General features: G+C 38.6%; 3 protein-coding genes across 3 annotated transcripts in view; 2 read left to right on the top strand and 1 right to left on the bottom strand.

The window, feature by feature from the left end:
- LOC135170485 (uncharacterized) overlaps window positions 1-19,570 on the top strand; it is a 195,662-nt gene that overhangs the window by 106,411 nt on the left and 69,681 nt on the right. The gene's annotated exons all lie outside the window — the stretch shown is intronic.
- The window catches only part of LOC135170449 (sialin-like), a 203,962-nt gene that overhangs the window by 127,305 nt on the left and 57,087 nt on the right, over window positions 1-19,570 (bottom strand). The gene's annotated exons all lie outside the window — the stretch shown is intronic.
- Window positions 12,488-19,570, top strand: part of LOC135170415 (teneurin-m) — a 138,590-nt gene continuing 131,507 nt past the window's right edge. The window contains exon 1 of the mRNA XM_064136205.1: window positions 12,488-12,990. Within this exon, the coding sequence (XP_063992275.1) occupies window positions 12,978-12,990 (13 nt within the window). The 5' untranslated portion in view covers window positions 12,488-12,977. The remainder of the gene's footprint in view (window positions 12,991-19,570) is intronic.

The following is a 19,570-nucleotide window of genomic DNA, read 5'->3' as shown; positions in this document are numbered from 1 at the left end:
TTCCTTTATATCCAAGTTTCCTTCGTATTTTCCACATTGCGAATACCTCACACACGCATTCACTTTTCTGCTACTACTTGAAGATGTATGCGGAAATAGACATCTTTAAAGTTTAAGTACAACCGCCTGCTTAACGCTTTATCGTTTGGGAATCTATGTAATTATTTTGCTGAGGGATTTTAGGATGAGATAGTTTTTTATGAGTTGTAAATTTACGGTGATGTTTATGACGAATGGAAAATTTATTCTTTGATGGAGGTAATAATACGGGTGAAAAATTGGTTGTAGATTTTCTGGGATTTTTCCAAGGAATTATGAAAAATATATTATATGCAATATATATGTATATAATATATAATGTGAATGGAAATATATTTTTTTCCACGCGGGAGGTCCTCGATACAATAACATTCTTCAAAAATTGATCCCCAACGAGGAGAAAGTTTTGCAATCGAAACTGTCTCGCGAGATTTTACTGAGGACTATTTTTGTATGCCATAAATCTCAAATTTTATAAGCCCCGAGATCCCTAAAAATGTGAAACCACCAGGTTTACGGGTTAATTTTATCTATCATCGAAACCTGAAAGCGTCCAACAGTGTAATTTTATTTTTCCACATTCGTTTCCATTTCAAAATAAAATTTTCAAGATAAAGTAATCAAGTTAACGCTGAGTTAAATTCGTGTAAACCCAAGAAGTTAATCCCCCCAAGGTGGTGAACAAGGCTGACTCTGAAAAGAGTTGGATCGTATTTTCGTGCTCACGAAACGTGTAAGGTACCAATCCAAGATAGGATCACCAATTATTCGTTCGAAAGAGTTGAGTGGGTCCCAGGTTGAGCACGAGCCTGTCAATTATCCAGCCGTGGGGTCCAGTGTAAGATCCTTACGAGCCATGAGAAAGGATTGCAAGAGGGTAGAGATGAGATGATGACCAGGGACTAAAGTGCCCCAGAGGTTGGGGCCCACTGATAGATCTATTTACGTTTGATCGAGAGTCAGATCAAAACACAACTTCCATGTTTATTTTATTTTTTTCCTTTCTTTGTATCACGTCTATCGAGTCCTTTTTTTTGTGAGTGAGCCCCTAGTCCTGAGTATCTAATCGGCTCGATCGTTCGGCCATTATAAACGCCAGAGTCAATTCTACTCTGGCTGGTCAAAGTAACCGGTAGACAGACTCCGAACAACGAGATAAAGGCCCGTTGAGAATATCAATCCCGCCTATTTATCCGTTTGGCCCCGTGGGATTAAGGGAACAGTTGTTTCGACAGTGTTCACCATTTATTTTCGGTTACACTCGGTGTTGGAGTACGACTCGATATATTTGTCGAAAATCTGTCAGTCTGATTAGATATTCTGAAGCTGGGATTTGGGAGATTAGTCGCTCTTCAACGTGTCATTTTTAAATTAATGAGAAAACATGATTTTATAAGAGGACACATATATTACAGTCCATTAATTTTGTCATGAGAATTTTCCGGGTGTCATAGGATTGTCATTTTTAAATCCCAACATTGGTAGAAATTAATCCGATCATCATTCATGGTAATTACCTACAGATTTTAAAGTGGAAATTTCCAATAAAAATTCTAATTCTCCTGTTAAACAACCAAACAGGACGACGAGCATCCCCCCCCCCTTCCCTCGCTGACGAGCGAAGCGAATATATAGGATATATCCTAGATATTTTTGATGAACATTCAATATAATATTTTAAAAATAATTAAATACTATCGTAACTATTTTTTTTAATAGAAAAAATTATTGCCTTTGAATATTCCCTAAAAGCTGTGGATTTCACTCGACTGGCTGTTAACTTAACGTGAAAGCATTTCTCAAGTGAAAATACCACAGTATGAACGTTAATTGAATCGGCAAAGAGGCAACTCGAGTTCCTCATGATGTCATATACCCGTTAGGGTTCAGATGTATCTGGATTTCAAGCATACAGAGATGATGTATCAAACGTTTGCACTTCTCGTTACCTTCCATCAAGGCCTTCGTCTACGAGGATTCATGCTAATCTCGTACACTTGTATTTCGTTCCCTCGAAAATACACGGGGCCACCAGCGATTTATCGAAGCGAAGACTCGGTCGAATTAGTGTCTATGTCCTATGGGCTCTTCTGCATGTTTACATTGGGCGTTCATGTAGTGTGTATTTCCTGGGCGTTTCAATCGTACACTTTAGGATTGAATTACGGTAAACGAGAGAGTCAAAAGCTGTCTCTGAATTCACGTCATCAAAGGTTAACCCTTATAATTCAACGAGGCGCTGATACGTCTTTTTTTCCACACCGTCATCACGGGATTCAGGATAAATAAACCGAAGGTAGTGCGGTGTAAAAAAAAATTACTGACTCTCATTTCTTTGATGTTTCAGTTATTTTTTAGTTTCATCCGTCGAAATCAGCAGTAAAAAAATTTTGTCTTTCCTTCCAATTTATTCTAAAAGCTACAGTAAATTATTTTTTTAATAAAAATTGTAGGATCAGTACGAGGAAAAATGGCAATTGGCTGTGAAAAAGGGGAGTGCGAAATATTCGGGAAATTTCTGGTAAAATTTCTGGGGATTTATGTGACGTAAAGTTTTCCAGTTGTAATGAAAATATGAAGGGAAATTTTCTTGTTACAACTTATTTTGTTCCGAATTTCTGAAATTTTAGATTTGTAGATTTTGAAATTTGCATGAAATCCCTCTCTGATATGTGTACAGAGTTTGTTGCACCCCTCCAACAGTGACTCGATGGTGAGTCGACTGATTGCTGATTATTCACAGACGTCCCTAAAATATACAGGGGCTTTGATTCAGTTTGAAATTCACGCGTATTTGTCAATAGTCCGTATCCCTTCGATACACATGTGCCAGCTTTATCAGTCTGACCACAAATTTGGCCAACAAATCGATCATCAGAAAATATACAATTCCCAAAGCATAATAATAATGCAATTGTTATCTAGTTTTGTTCCTTTCATTCGTTGACGATACAAGAATTACAGTGGATAAAATATATATGTTAAGTCATTACCAGTGGAGAAATTAAACTCCTGTCAATTAATGTAAAATATCGTGCAATAAAAATTCAATCTGCTGGTGTAATTGAATATAAAAACCACAGCATTAGTGTAAGATATCGACCGTTAGGAATCACAGTAACATCGTAGACGAGAGAGAAATGGGAGAGCCGCAGTGCACGAGTCGTTAGATTGGGTCAGGGGTGTGGGTAACGTGTGGGAGGGTAGATACAGAATTTTCCCAGAATAATACCGCTCGTTATCGATAATTAACTTGAAAACCCGGTGGCCTCTGTTGTTCAATGAAAATGTTATTCAACTGTGGAGTAATTTTAATGAGACATTTCCATGCATTGTTATTGTTGTATGACTTTTCGATTGATAAATAGAGCATTAAAATATTATTCACTCAGTTCTTGGGTCCAAAATTTTTTGGGGACAATCTACAAGTCCGGAAGGCAAAAAATATCCGATACAGAAAAATATTTTACGAGAACAATTGAATAACAAGAAAATCGGAAAATTTTTATGAAGAAATTCCAATGCTGATTTGTCGTTTTTATTTGCAAGATAAATCTATAAAAATGCTGACACACAATAGATGATTTTATTTGCTGATTCCATCACAAAAGGCGCACAATTCGGAACTTTTACTGGTACTTTTGAAGTTGCCCTCGAAATCCGTAGGATCGACAACAAAATGGAAAAATTATTGCAAATGGGATCGATACGAGGTGCAGAGAATATCCTAAGTCTTTTCCACTGTATAACTCGCGTATAAAACTGTTAAAGCCCCGAGAATGCTTTTCGAAGGATAGAAAAAAAAAAAAAGTTTGGCAATCGACTTTGGCCTTCTCCTTTCCTTCTTTCTCAAATGGATGGCACTGTACATCCCTTGATCCGCATACAGGTTTCTCTCTTATATCCGTCGTTCGATACGATGGAAAAGTTTGAAAGCTACTGAGTTAAAAACTCAAAAGTTTTACAACTTGAATTATTACGTATAAACCTCAATTCATATCGTTCCACGTTATACAGGAGATTTATATGTTAGACGGGACAAGCTAAAAATGTATATCAATTTGTTTCTTCCAAAGAATTCCAGGAGTTTTCATTTATTCTCGAAGATTTGGAGGAGAGGAATGACTTGAAGTGAGAAAAAGTCCAATTTTTGATAAAATAATCTCTTCATCTTCACATAGTGGTAAATATTTATTTCTCAATTGTTTATCGAACCTCATATTTCATATTTACCCCACCTCCCTATAATATTACTAACCAATAATTATTCAATATAAATTTTAAAAAATCGAATTCCCCTATCTGTTTCAGGTGAGTATCCAAATCCAGCCTCACCTTTATCGGATTATTTTCTGGAGAGGGTTTGTTTTTTTCACCAAAGGGGTGAGTGACATCGACTATCGGAATTATTGGCAGCTCTGCCGTTTCGCCGTTAATAGTGATAGGACTTGACGCGATCAAACACAACGATAAAATGAAAAGTGACCAAGTAAACTCACACAGTGAAAAATAATAATCCAAACAAAACCGTCTACTGGGGGTTACCAAAAAAAAAAAAATCGAAAACGGGGAGAAAATGACGTTCCAAACCTAAACTGAGAGACTTTCGTTGGTTTGAAAAATTTTCTTACCTCTATTTTTTCACCCCCACTCTTTCATCCCCCTCACCGGCATTGCATAGCCCAAACCGTATACGAGATTACCGAGTAAACAGAGACAAGAATGCACGCCTGGGTAGATTCGTGTGTTGGCAACAGTGGTGAGAATATAGAGAACAGAACCCGAGACAGCTCGACACATGCATTATTCAAGTTGGGCAACCCTAACTCACGCAAGACGCATCCCACCTTTCTTCATCCCTTCTTCACTCCTCTTATCAAGAAACACCCCGGGAAAACTCGTAAGCAGCCCGTGGCAGTGGCATGTACCAAAACTACCCCTCAATCCCCCACCCACCACCGTATTTCGACCACAATTTTAACCCTCTCACTTTTCTCCCCTCCCTCATCACGTCATTCACTTTCTCCTCCACGTGGAATTTACTCACACACTACGAGGTTATTATATATATTATATATTATTATACATATATAGAACGAAATTTTGAGTAAAAATCTAGGGAGGTTTTCACCTCAGAATTTTCACAGGTAATTTTTAACCAATCGATTTGCATCTTCAGATAATCCAAAACCCCCTCACCCCAACGCACCACCCCTTCATCCAACGAATTCTCCTCATTACAATAATTAGTTACACAAAATTTGGGGCCTTACAACTCCAGAATATTCAAAATCGAAAACACTATTTAAACAATTAAATTCACTCACTGATGCAATTACTCACTCGTAATGACTAGGACAATATCAAAGTCAACAAATGATTTATCACGTGTAGATTTATGGATCAATACATTACGTTCCAGGGCCCAAAAATTCAAGTATATGTCGAATTGGGTGGCAGGATATATTTGATATTCCGATGATGCGTCACCGGGTAGATATGTAATATCCACAAGACGTGTCTTGGGACGATATCTCTATTTTTCTCATACTTCTATCCTCGGTTCTTCATCCACCGAGGCAAATAAATATTTGCCATAACTGGAAAACCAAATTTCTGGGTACAATGGTGGAAGTCGTTGAGAATTGTTAACGCAGGATTGTTGGACAGAGACAGTACAAACGTGGAATAATGGACAACAGGGAGAAGACACTATCGTGTTTCACCAAAGTCTCGGGAGACTCGTTGACTTCGACGTTAGATACATATGGAGATTTTCCAGGGGGAGATAAGGGAAGAAATATAGATGAATATTGAGAGACAATTACATTCTGTTATTCCGAGAAATTCAATTACTTGAAAATAAACTACGACAAAGAGAAACAATAATGACTATCAAAATTCAATAAATTTTGTCCAATTTCTTCAATCAGATCTTCAGGAAATTGAAACTAATTTTATTTAAGTATTATTACCATGATTATTATAGATATAAAATTATCGAGAGGCCAAATAATGAATTAATCAACGATTCATTAATTGAAAAAGAAAAATGTTGAAGAGAAGGAAATACAGAAGATGAAGACAGAATATAACCGACTCCCGGGTTCTCGACAAGTTTTCTACAATCGGTTCGTTTGATACGGAATCGTACCTTCTACCTCCCCCACCCCGTACTCACCCCCATCACCACCACCATCTTACAACCGACCAAATTCGAAGACGTTAGTAAAAGTTGAGACACCCTCGTCCAAGAGAGGAACTGCTCAACGATCTGGCTGGTCCAACTTTCAGAAAGGAAAAGACAAAAAGAGATGAATAGAGAGAGACAAAGTTAGTGACAGTGGGAGAGGAAAAGAGAGACTCAGAATAGTGGAAAGGGGAAAAAGTCTGAGAGTGTACGAAGTTCGGAAAACTAGAATGTTTATCGGCGCTTGGTACGAATCGACTCCTACTTCACTTCATTCTCATCCCTTCGGCGTTGGAAGTTTTCCTGGACTCGACGTTTTACCCTGTTCTAAGCGAAAAATTTCGTAAATAGAAACTAATTAAAAGTCCATTGGCTTTTTAAACGTAAAAATCAACAAATAATAATTAGAAAAAATCAGGAAAAAAAAAATCTCAAACGATTGATTCAAACTTTGTTTAAAAAAATTTTTTATCTTCAAAATTTATTATTCTTCCGTGTGGATGGTGAATTTAATTTCAATCGATTGGGAATGGTTTATTGATGTGATTAATGAGATAAAAAAATATTGTCTCGTCCCGGGTTAAATTCTACAAACGCGTCACTGGAAAATAATGTAATGGGAAGGAATTATCGGATGTCACCCTCACTTTTGTATCGTCACGTGTCTTATTCCATTGAGAGGGTCACAAGTGTGTCATCACGAGAGTTGAAGGCATGGAAAGATAATATACAAGGGATTTATGTCTATGTCGTATCCCCTTGTTCTTTTCATCAGAAATAATACAGACAGGCAAGAGCTTTTCTAAAGGTAAACTCACTTTAGATTTTCCCCTTTTTGCCCTATGTTGAGAGGTACATACACTCTATTTGATGCTTCAGTGTGTCCATCGTAATGCAGATAGTGGTACTCCTATGTATTGCGATAGTATTCCATCCAGAAAAAAAAATATCTACTGATTTAAAAAATCATGAAGATCTCTAGGGGAAAAATCATCCCCACAAAATCTATCTCGTTGATGGCAAGACAACACCAAAGAGAAATAAAATAAAATTGAAATACATTTGGATAACGTATCGTTAACGTAACGAAAAGAAGGTGAATCCCATGGTATCAGACGATACGATCCAAAACATCAACTAACACAGAAACGACGTCTTCGAGATGCGAACGAGACACGTTTTCGAGTGCACACGTCACACCCACGCCCTCTACTTCACATATATCCAAGACGATCTACCAAGCCATTCATCTTAACGCACCGCGAGCCCGAAGAGGTTTTATTCCATGCCATTCTCATCCTCCCATCGACGACACCCTCTCGCTTCTACTTTTCTATCCATCCCCCTTTCTCACTTATTTTAGGTTTTTTTTTCTCTCGATCCTTCTCAATACATTCCCGCAGCTCTCGGATAACGCGCACCAACCCCGACCCACCGACTGATTGTAAGAGGGATGCTGTGTCCCGTATTTCCAAACCCCTTTTTTTTCCCTTCACTTCATTCACCTACCCCCTCCCCCATTTTCTCCAGTCCTTCCTTTTTCACTCGGGGGGAAAAAAAAAAAAAGACCTCGACGCTACCACCACTTCACCTATCCACCCTCTGATCATCCAGGATTTCTCCGCATAGAGTCTCTTTTTCACTTTGACGTCAAACGAAGCTACACAGAGAAGTAAATTTTATAGAATTGAGCTGTGATCGCATTCCTCCATTCATTTCCCGGTGTATTAAGGGGAGAAAAAGAATATTAAAATTTTTCTTATCAGTAAATTATTATATTTAAGGGTAGCAGACCAGTTGACTCTATTAATGGAGAATCACTTGCTCTATCAAGTGCTAAAATTTATTTCAACCGTGAAAAAAAAAAATGTAACTCATATATCTCCCTAAAATTCAAATCAATATGAGGACCCTCCACCCCCTTCTCAACAAAATTTTCCTTCCCACCCTTTGAATTTTCCTGAAGAATTTTTTCACTCTCCCAGACTGACTTTGGAATATCGACCGCAGTGATGAGACTTCCTTCCATTTCATCCCTCCATCTTCCACCTCTTTCTTCCCCATCATTCACCCCCCTTACCCCCTCTGCATTCCACTCGCCGCTGCATTTGTCCCTTATTAGATATTCCTTTTCTTGAGTAATACCTATAAAGAAGGCCCGAAGGCCTCTACCAAGGTCAAAGCCCAACCCTTTCCACAAAATTTCTTCTTTTCCTGATACCACAACTATTCCCACCCTTATTCCTCAGTCCTCATCGGATCTACCATCTTCCTCCCTTCTCATCCATTCCTGTACCTCCATACAACCCACCCTCATAGTTTCTCACACCCCACCCCCCCCCCTCCTCCCTTTCCCTCGTTCCTTCCGTCCGCGACATCGTTTTATTCCGCGTCTCGAATTTCAAACGTTATTATTCACCCTTCCGCGAGTCTTCCCATTCCTCCCCTCAACAGATCTTAGATCTCTCTTTCTACGTCTTTCGCGAAAGACCCAACATACATTTCTCGTCTCGGCGCTTCCGGATAGGTGAGGGTGAAATCTCCCACCAACACCCCCATTCGTTCTTCAACCTTTTTTTTTTTTTTTTTATTCTCCTCTTTCCGTAGGACACCCTCATATTTTGCTCACCCCCGTCTTCAATTCTTTCTTCCGTTCATCCCCTTTATTTTCCTCAACCACCCTCTACCCTCATCTCGTCCTCCTTCCAGATGTGTGAAAATCTTTGTTTTTCTATCGTTCAATTTCACCATATCCTCTTCCTCCACCAACCCCTGACTCAAAATTCACGTGTAGCCGCACACGGGGAGAGACCGCGTATTCTGATAAAATTTTCATGCGAGTGAGACGTCAACGTTCCGTCGAACGAAACGTGACTGAAAATCCCGGGAGATATGTGGATAAGGAAAAATTGTGAGAAAAACTTTTTCCTCACCTCCTCTCAATTGCAATGAATATCGGATACGAAAATTTTTTTTTTCACTTCCCCTGAATTTGATTTATTTTGTTTTTTTTTTTTTTTACTGCATTTGAGAAGAGAAAATTTCGTTTTAGGTGAAGAGAGTGTTCCTTACGTCTCTTGATTTTTATTCCGTAGATACTCGCTTCCTGCGATGTTTGTTGTTATCCTAAAGGTATTTTCTTTCTCCAATTGTGAAAAGAGAGTAAAATGTGCTTTCGTGACTTTTGCATTGGGAGGTAGTGAACGATCGGATGTCGAGCATGTTTTCCAGGCATGGGGAACGATTGAAAAATCAACATCTTCGTGTGTGTTTGTGTGTGTGGGATATTGAAGGAGGAGGGGGGTGGGGTTGGGGGGGAAGTGAGGAGTCTCCGTCCACCTTTATCTGGATTTCCATTCACGTATCAATCGAATATCGTGCGTCTCGTGATGTACATTTTCCCAAGATGAGTGAAAATAAGGAATCAATTGTCAAATGTTAATATAAAAAAAATATGGATGGAAATATGATAAAAAATTCAAGAGATGAATAGAAAACATAAATAAAAATCTACGAATAAATTTATCTTTGTTCAGTTGTTCCAGAAAATTAAATATTGTCATTCTCAAATTGTTTCCCATTATCCCACGACAGAAGCTAATATTAATAATTTATTCATCCACCTGATGAATTCAAAAGGAGCTACTGATAAATTTAAACCCAGTATTGTTATATATTATAAGTTTGAATGATTCAGAACGAAAGCTCAATGAAATATTCATGTTATTATAATCCTAGAAAAATAGAGTTACTTTGAATTTCTAGAGATCGAATACTTCATCATCCGAAATTCATCTCAATTTTGACATTTCAATTGATTTAATTTCGTCCACGAATTTGTAGTCAAAAAAATTCCCAATGTCAATACCCAGAGTTTATTTTCATATGTCTCTAACTGTATCATCGATCTTCCGGCGAATGGTCATTTATGGAGGTTCTTGAGGCACATCAACACGAGTATAATACAAGAAAGTCCTCCTCTCTGTTGTATTATTGGCCTGAGGGGATTTCGACACAATGACGAGGGACAATCGTGGCACGTCATCTACTACTCGAAGTCCGAGGAACGTGGAGAACGAGTCAAGTAGACACACCTGAAAAACTCGATAAATAGTGAGGGACTGGGGGATGACTTACAGCTTACGCTCAGCCATGACCACCTATTCAAACTTTGAACAGACGGAAATTAAATGAACGGTAGCGAGAAATATGGGAAATGTCAGGTGCACTGAGAGAAAAAATATTTCTGCCAAATATCAATTTACTTCAGAGAAATATTTATTCTTCATTTTTTTTCCTCACATGATTAATTAACCGTCAGTCTTTATTAGGGTGGAATTATGGAAATTCTAATGTATAATTATGGCCCTATGATTGTCATAATTGATCCCTAATGAGCCTCCACTGGTAACGACTTAATCAAAAAACAAAAATTGTGGAGAAAAAAATTTTTTTCGCCAGTAAATAAATATTTACTTCTCAGTCTGTAATATGACATCGATTGTCAATGTGATCACCTAAAACACGAGTACTTAATTGCCCTAATTAAAGGCTAAAATCGCGAGTGCCTTCAAGCGAAAAGTCATCATTTTGTCAATCAGATAAACCGAAATGGTGCGGCTATTGTCCGTCGGCCAATAAATGTTCAAAAAAGAGGCGCCCTGTAACGGGGCGCAAAAAGGTCATAAACAAAAATTGATGGGCATGTAACCAAACGTATCGGGCATCCTGTCCCTAAGGACCCAGTGAGCACAATGACATCCAATCGCTACTCGTCATCTCCCTGGACGCGCTCGTTCGTGGCGTTATAGTCGCACCTGAAACACCCGATTATGTCAGTCGTGGAGCTTGACTCGGTATGTTGGTTTATCAGATAGTGAGTCTGCATAACGATGTGATGCAGCACACCTTCGAGGGCCTATCCACAACCAGGACCAAATCAATGTCACTAATACCAAGTAAAAAAATTTTTTTTTTTACCCAACGGACCTCATGGATGGGGTGTGTTTTGCTCGAGGGTGTTATATACTCAACTGTCGTGCCAGTTAGGCAGAATGAATGGTACGAACGAATCGCCAGAACCAATTAAGTATTAAGCCGGAGACTGGCCGAGGGTGGCCATGATCCCTTACGTTGCTTCACTCATGTCCAGAATTTCTGATTATCTTGGACCTGGACGACTGATACGAGAGAGTGTACATTCAAAATTAAATGAGAGGCCATTAAATTGACGGAGGCGAATATTTTCAGATTAATCCAACTCGATCAAACCATAAACGATACGTCATTGGAATTTCCATTAGACATTATTTAAACAAAAAAAATATTCATGAGTCAAGTCGAATGATTAAGTTCAGATAAAGTACGTAATCGACTTATTTAACAAACGCAGTCATACCATCGAGTCTCTCACTAAAAATAATGCAAACGGTTACAGCAACTTGATTTACGTCAAGTTCGACTTGATTCAATCTCGTTATATTCGTCATTCCCGACGATTTCGTGACTTGACTCAAGTCCCACTGAATAATTTAAACTTATTTTCCCTTCCGTCAAGTACTCTCCCAGCTTAACTCCAAAGTTTTCATCAAGTTCAGTGCATCAGGCATCAAAGAGACTTGACTACCATCAATTTCAAACGTGAATCAAGTACGAAAAATACTATCCCACCCCCCGAGCTCCATAAAACATCTATTGGCCATCGAACTCAACCAAATTTAACGAATACCATGTGACCGTGGGTAACTTAGAGTACCAAGGACATTGAGAATTTGATGTGTCGAGAGGGGTGGAAATTTGAAGGTGGTAGGTGGGTAAAGGGGTGGCCACAGGCAGAAGAGTGTTTCTATACTTCTCTCATTTCCTCTCGTTCATTCTTCCGGGTAGTCGCGTCGTTAGGGTAGAGTCTCTTGGGGTGGGTTGCAGAGTGCCGATTTAGGGGATAAAGTAAACGAGGGGCGGTGAGGAGAGGGGCATTGGGAAGGGAGTGGAGTGGAGTGAGGGATGGGGAGAGGAGAGGGGGGGAGAAAGGGGGATTGGCATTTGAAACATAAGAGAAAAAGAGATAGAATGAGGGGTAGAGTCGACGGCAACGTCGACGGTGGGTTGATAGACGACGGTATGGGGTTTTACGTTTTCTGTTATGTAGACGGGTGCGACGGCGCACCAATACCGTAACGACCCGCGCATGCGCTGCGTGGGAGTTGAGCCGCGAGTTGGGTCGAACGAGGAGCCAAGATCACCAGTGCACTTTCTGCTCTCGTGTCGTGTGCGTTATTATTTCGCAAATAATAACAATAATAATAATAATAATAATCAGCGATAAACAACACTTGGTGTTGTTCTACAATTTTTTTTTTTTCATTTTATTTTATCCTATTAATTGCACAGCAATTGATTAAAAAAAAATTATTGGATCTCCGATTTGTTTTGATTGAACAAAGTTACCATCGAATACTGGAACAAATGATCTGGACTTGGAACGTACTCATGACGGCTGTATCAAAGGGATTCTGTGGTTATTAAATTATTCATTACCGTGATTAGGATACTAAAGTGGAGGATTATTATCAGTGATTGTAATTGTAACATAATTGACTGTTCTAGACTGTATTTAATTTGTCAAATAATTTTTGAATTAATCATTGGTGTTAAGAGGATGATGGTGCATTGAAGTGTCTCGTGTTACCAAGTGTTTTTATTGTGCAATGATAGAAGGGTACGTAGTGGGTATAGACATAGATGACCAATGTACCAATCAGGTGAGCTGATGATTAATTAAATTTTCATTATCGTTTTTATTGGGTTGAGATATTTTTATTTTCGATAAATTAGATTTCTGGCGCGCACTACAGTGATTCGCGGGACCCACCCTGCACCAATATATCTTCACGTTTATCCTTCAAACTCGTCAACCCCCTCTTCCCCCCCCCTGTCTCACCCCCTCACCACGCCCTCGGTCTTCGATGCGTCTAGTGCAGTCAGCCTCTTTCCAAAATCATAAACATTTTATTTCAACTCGTAAAAAAAAAAAAAAAAATATCTCTTTTTATCACTTTTCTTTTACTCAACACAAATTAATATTTCACGCTTGTATCGTCGTGTTCTTTCATTTTAGTTAGCAAAGTGTAGGCGGATAAGCCTGAGAATAATTCCAGATGGTATTTCAACCCCCCGAGGGGTGGGAAGGGGAGGGGTAGGGGGAAATGGGCTACCAAGTCAAAAGCACCTGTTTTATTTTTTCCTTATTCCTGGGTTTTCAACCTATTTTCTTTTTCCACTCCCTCTCTTTCACTTCACTCTGTTTGGTTTTGTTTTTAAACCTACCCCTTCCTCTTACCTATCCGTACTTCCTTTCCACCACTTTTTCCCTCGTTTCTCTCAACCGTTCGTCGACCGGGTAGAGACGTAGAGTCTTATCGATTTGAGCAGCACAGATTGGAACTTGAGCGAACGGACCTCCGGCTTCGACGTCCAACTCCCTACCCCTCTTTCACTTGGTACGTTCATTCCAACCATTCGCTGACGATTCACCATCTTCCCTCTTTCTCCACTTCTCATCCCCTCATGCTGAAAGTACACATTGGGGTCGTACGTCGAGTATTCTCATGGATCTCTTGCATTATCCCATATCCAGCTGTACATTTGTGGACTCAGTTCGAATTACGTCAATCCTTTCGTTTAAAATTATTTCCATATTTGGTTTTGAATGTGTGGTATTCAAATTTCCCGCATTTTTAGGGTGATTGAGACGATAATTCGATGGGAAATCGGCGAAATTAGTGACGATTTAGGAAAGTGATTTGTCTCGGAGAATTAAAATTGGGGGAATTTTATTTACGCAATGATTTTCTATGAGGTCTAGGGTGAGTCTAGAATAAATTATTCGATTGTTTTGTTTATGTTATTTAACGAGAGATATTTATAAGCTAGGGAACGAGCATTTCCTCTAGCTGTTTTCAATTCACCATCGATTTATGAATTAATTGGTAAACTCGGTCGAGTTCACCGAATTTTCCAAATATGTAGAGGGTAACATCAAGCCTCGCAATACTCTCGCACACCCGTTCGTCGCCAAATTGTAATTTGTCACCGCTGCATGCATTTATACACGAGAAATGCATAAATGAAATAACAGGCGAGATTCACTCCATTTTTTAATGTTTTTTTTGGACATTTTGTGTGTCAAGCTGACGCACACCGGTGGGGCGATGGGGATGAAGGGGGTTGAGCGATCAATATCGTACGCGGTAGCATGAATTTTCGGATTTTTATTAGAAATTTCGGGAGCACTGAATGACGAGATTTTGAAAAATTTCACATCATTTCACGTTGTAGACGACAGAATCGTGAGAGCAAAATGGTGATGAAGTCCTTCGATGGGGGCTGGAAGGTTCTAACACGACTATAGAAAAAATGATAATCAATCAATTGTAGTGATGGCAGGGGAAAATGTCTCGGGACATCTGGTAGAATTTATGATTTTTTTTCAAGTGAATTTTTGGTGAATATTTTTTTTTGTATATCGAATAACTCCTCGTATAAATAAATTTCATGTGAGTGAAATGATTGACGATGAAAGTACCCAATGACGATCGTAATGTCTGTCATGATTATCATTACATTCGCATTCGTATGATTTTCGTCGACAGATTGATTTTAACAAACTGGATATTTCAATTTTCAGACGCGATATATATGGGATCCTTAACCCATTCAAAGGATGGAAATTCATTTTTTTTTTTATTTCAAACCAAATGAACATTGAAATATAGAGGTCTATCCGGCCAAACTTCAAAATGGAATATTCGGAAGCCGCAGGGCGATTTTCATTTTCATCCGCAACCAATCGTACCTCGATTGAGTTTCATTTCAGGATTTCCTCACATAAACCACGAAAATGAAAGCGATCCACGTCTACTTTGAGCTCCACCCATGATTGAATGTTAGTTAGTCCTCACTATTTCTTTTTTTTTTCAAATCTTATTTTTTTTCACAAGCTCACCCACTGTTCCCCGAATTTATAGCTTTATTGGTTAGTTTATGAGTCTATATGTTGTGCGAAGTGACAAACAGACGTGACTTTTTCGCGGTCCAAAGAAGAAGAAGAAAAAAATCAGCCGGAGAGAATTTTTTAGCTGTCGAGTGGTGGAGATTTATTCTCTCAGTGTTTTAAGAAAATGAAACGAGTGTGATGAAACGGTGGGATTTTCATGTGGAAGAATATATGCATAAACGAGAGATGATAAAATTCACGCAGTTAGTTTTCATTTTATTGCCCTTCATTTTTATTCCAGACAGCCTTTCGTTCCTGGAATTATCGATTCCAACATATGAAAAATAAGATTTTCAGTTAAAAGGTATTCGCTATAACGAGTCGGTTGAGATTTCCAAAAAAAAAAAAAAAATACTCCTTCAATAAATCATCAGATGTGAAGATCAAAAAAAAGAGTTTCTGATAAAAAAATATTTCTCTTTCAAATTTTTTTCGGATATTTAAAAAAAAAACTGCGAACTATTCTTCTAAAAATCACCAACCATCAACTTAAGAATTAATTTATCAACTATTACCAAACGGTAGAATTGAATATAACCAAATGAATTTCGTTAATAATTAACAAATGACGAAAGTCGAGTCCACTAAGACCCATCCAATATACATTCATTAACTATTAACGAGCCAACGTTTCGGTGGAATCAAATAGTTAATAGATAATGTCATCTAACAGTCTACTGTTTATCACTTTATTATTAAATATATTTGTTAATTTACCCCACCCGACCCGGGACAACACGAAAAAATTAACGCTCATCACTTCCTAATTACATTAATCAATTAAATATCGATAATGGATACCACAAGTATCCCTTAATACATAACGAAGATATTATGAGACTATAATGAAGCCAGATGACAACAATAACATTGTTTGCCCCGATGAACCGATCCACCCCATCGAAAAAAAAAAAAAATGATCCAACATAATGCGGCCTCTATTGTCATCGTTTGGGAATAGAGAATAAACTCATACAATATTCGAAGGGGAACTGTGGTGGCACGTGTTGGTGTATACATATACTCCAGCATACATAGTCTGTCGAGGCAAACAAACGGCTATGCCGACGCCGGTATTTTAATGAAAACAAATGCAACTTGTATCCTCTCACCCTCCGCTTTAGATCCCGGAGTCCACGAGTATTATAGCGCCCCTTTCCCTCTCTCTCACTCTCTAGTTTTTTTTTTTTATATTTTTTCATGAATGTCCTTTGCACATGTGTACATGTACGAAGCCGATTTTGCACGTATTGGTGCCTTCGAAGACAGCACGTGCCGCTGTCATTGCCGGCAGCAAAACGAAAATAGTTGCAGCGCGAAAATAATGACACATGCCTCACCATGTGGGACAGGGGAGAATGAGTATCGCAACGGGGGTGGGCCCTGTTGAGAGAGGGAAAATATAAAGGACATAAAGAGATTTCCGGGAGGACAATGTGTGTATTAGAACGGGCGTTGCGGCAGAGGCACTGGGGTGGAAGCCCCATTGCGTTTATGCTGATGGAAAAATTGTAATTGAGATGGAGAGATTAGGGGGTTGATATCAATGACTTATTTTGGATAAAGAGATTTTTTAAAATTATCGGTACCATTTTGCGTAGGAAAATTATTTTGTTAAAAATCTTGGGGAATTCTTTGGAGGAATTGTCGAATGATCTTCGGGAGATCTTCCTGGTGATGTGAAAAAATTTTTTGGAACCTTTTTGAACGATTATGTTTTTTTAAAAAAGGGCTACTCTCATTTGTGAATGAGCTTAAAACACTGGGGGTGTCTGAATTAATTCCCCTAATTATCCCCCCTATTTTCAAAATTAAGACGTCGTATTATTCATCGAGGAAAATTTCCATTTTTCAACTCAAAACCGGAAATGCAGAATTGATGGACTAATTATAAGGATTTCTCCTCGTTATTGAGGTTCATTAAAATTTTCTCCGACTCTATCAATTGAACCGAAGATTCATGGATTGTTTGATTACTGTGTACCAATCAATGATGTACACTTAATACAACGTCAATCATCTAATGTCGGTGAGCGGGTCTTTGGTCTCGGTACCGACTGTCTATTAAAAATACTTAACTCAGTTGGTTCATCGACCTGACAAATGTTCTACACGCACAAGCAAATGATGAAAAGAGATGGAGAGATGAGGTCGGTACATCGTCGTCTTTTGATATCGCAGTCAGGCATGCAAATGTTCTCCAACTGCGAGTCATCTCTTTTCTTCGTACATTTTACCGCATCGATTTCACATCGTATATATTCTAACAACGTGTGTGTCTATTGCCTGGCGGATATGCGTAATGTGTGCGAGAGTTATTTACGCACATGTGAGACTCGTCAACAGGTTTAGTCATTTGTACGTGCAAAGGTCGTTGGTTCTCCCTTTTTTTTGTTGTTGTTGGGGGAGGCGTTGGGGGAAAAAAATACATAAAATTGTGGAGACCATTTACTCTACGTTTAATTACATAGAAAACAAATTACTTTAGAGGGAATATTTTTTTTTTTTAAATATGTCCCTTTGAAAAATGATCTTCCAAAAGCCCTCGAAAATTCCTCAGAAGATCTCTAGTGATTCGAAAATATTTTTTGGGTCTTCGGATGAGAATATTTCCTCTCACGAATATTTCCCAAAATGGAATTTCAAAAAATTTTCCGAGATAACTATTATCTTCCGAAGAATTTTCATTGGATCACCAGACAGATCTTCCAGGAATTCTTCAGTTGATAATTTTTCTACGCTGAATATGTCAACTCATATGAAAATCATGACAGCAATTCCTTCAACGCATCTGAATAATTTTTCCCCCTAAACTTTAAAATAAACTTCCCAACAATGGTGTCGGCCAATTTTTATCAAATTCCCCTGTGAATCATTTGAAATGTACCTCGACACAGTTCAGAACAACTATACAAACCGTCATGTATTCTTAAAATGATATGCGAATGTTTCTGACTCGTACAAGACATTGTAAAATGAGAATAGACCAAAAAATATAAAAAAAAGAACCGTGAAACCTGAATGTGAAGTGACAAAGGACAAAGTTGTATCGCATCGAGTTGGACTAACCAGTAAAGTACAGGGTGGCTAGTGAAAGAAGGGCGGAATACGTGGGGGAGGGAGAGGGTGAAAAAAGCCACGACAAAGGACCGAGAGACAAGTGAAATCTACCGAATACGTGGACTTTACCGGTTCACTCTCGAGTCGTTGAAATTACGCAGTAGTTTAGGGTGAATCTAATCAGGATAATAGCGAGTGCTGGTGGAAGAAAAGGGAAAAGATACGGTATCTTGGACTAGTCATCCATTTCTCTGTTCTTTCGTGCAGTTTATTACATCCATGGGACGGAGACAAATCTTGATTCACTTTATTTATTTGTTATTTTTATCCAGCTAACGTTGAATTTGCAAGAGCATGCGCACTATGGTTGGCCAATATCTCTTGTCCTTCTCATTTCCCATTTTTTTACTTCACCCACATTCACATTTCACGGGGCATTCTCACATTGTAGGCTGGCGCCTGTCTCACTGTTCTCTATTCTCCTTTGTTTTACTACCCCTCCTCTAATTCGTTAAAAGCGTGAAAAAATTTCACCATTTACATCTTCTGAGTGGAAGCTGGGTGGATTATGCACTCACCGGTTTTACCCGGATATCATGATATATATATGTGCCATTTTCGTTTTAGATGATATGTATTCCGTCGTTTTTGAAATTTTTGAATTAATTTTTTTTTTCCGCGAGAACGAACACGGGTTGGAAAATTTATCTGTTGTAGATGTTTCAGATCTACGAAAATCTTTCCACCCGAATAATCAACAGGAAAACGCAGAGCAAGTTACGGGCATTAAATTTTCATGTCATCGAAACAAAAAGAGACAAAAGAAAATTATTGGAAATACTTTTGTTGATTCTGATTCATGAGAAATTCTGGTATTTATTTTTATTGTTTTGCCGTGTTGTTTGGCACTGGCTCGATGATTTCCACTTGAGCTAACACATATCCCATCCATCTTACATCTCGAAAAGCTCCGGTGTATGCGTGTCTCAGTCGTAATAAATCGATTGATACATAAAAGGGTGTTTCTCACTCTTCCTCTAACCCCCCCACAAACTCAACAGTTCCAGCTCAGCGATTTTTCCACCCACACCCCGTTGACTTTTTTTCCCCCCCACTCACCCTCACTCAAACACGATACAACTACTTTGGTTTACACTCTTTTCCCTCCTAAATACTAGTTTGATGAAATTAGAAATGATTTCCTGCTGTGAATTTAATGGAGTGAG

Source organism: Diachasmimorpha longicaudata, chromosome 17, assembly GCF_034640455.1.
Source record: "Diachasmimorpha longicaudata isolate KC_UGA_2023 chromosome 17, iyDiaLong2, whole genome shotgun sequence".
In the NCBI taxonomy this organism is placed as follows: domain Eukaryota; kingdom Metazoa; phylum Arthropoda; class Insecta; order Hymenoptera; family Braconidae; genus Diachasmimorpha; species Diachasmimorpha longicaudata.
Note: the sequence above shows the minus strand (reverse complement) of the source record. Positions and strands in the feature narration are given on the sequence as shown.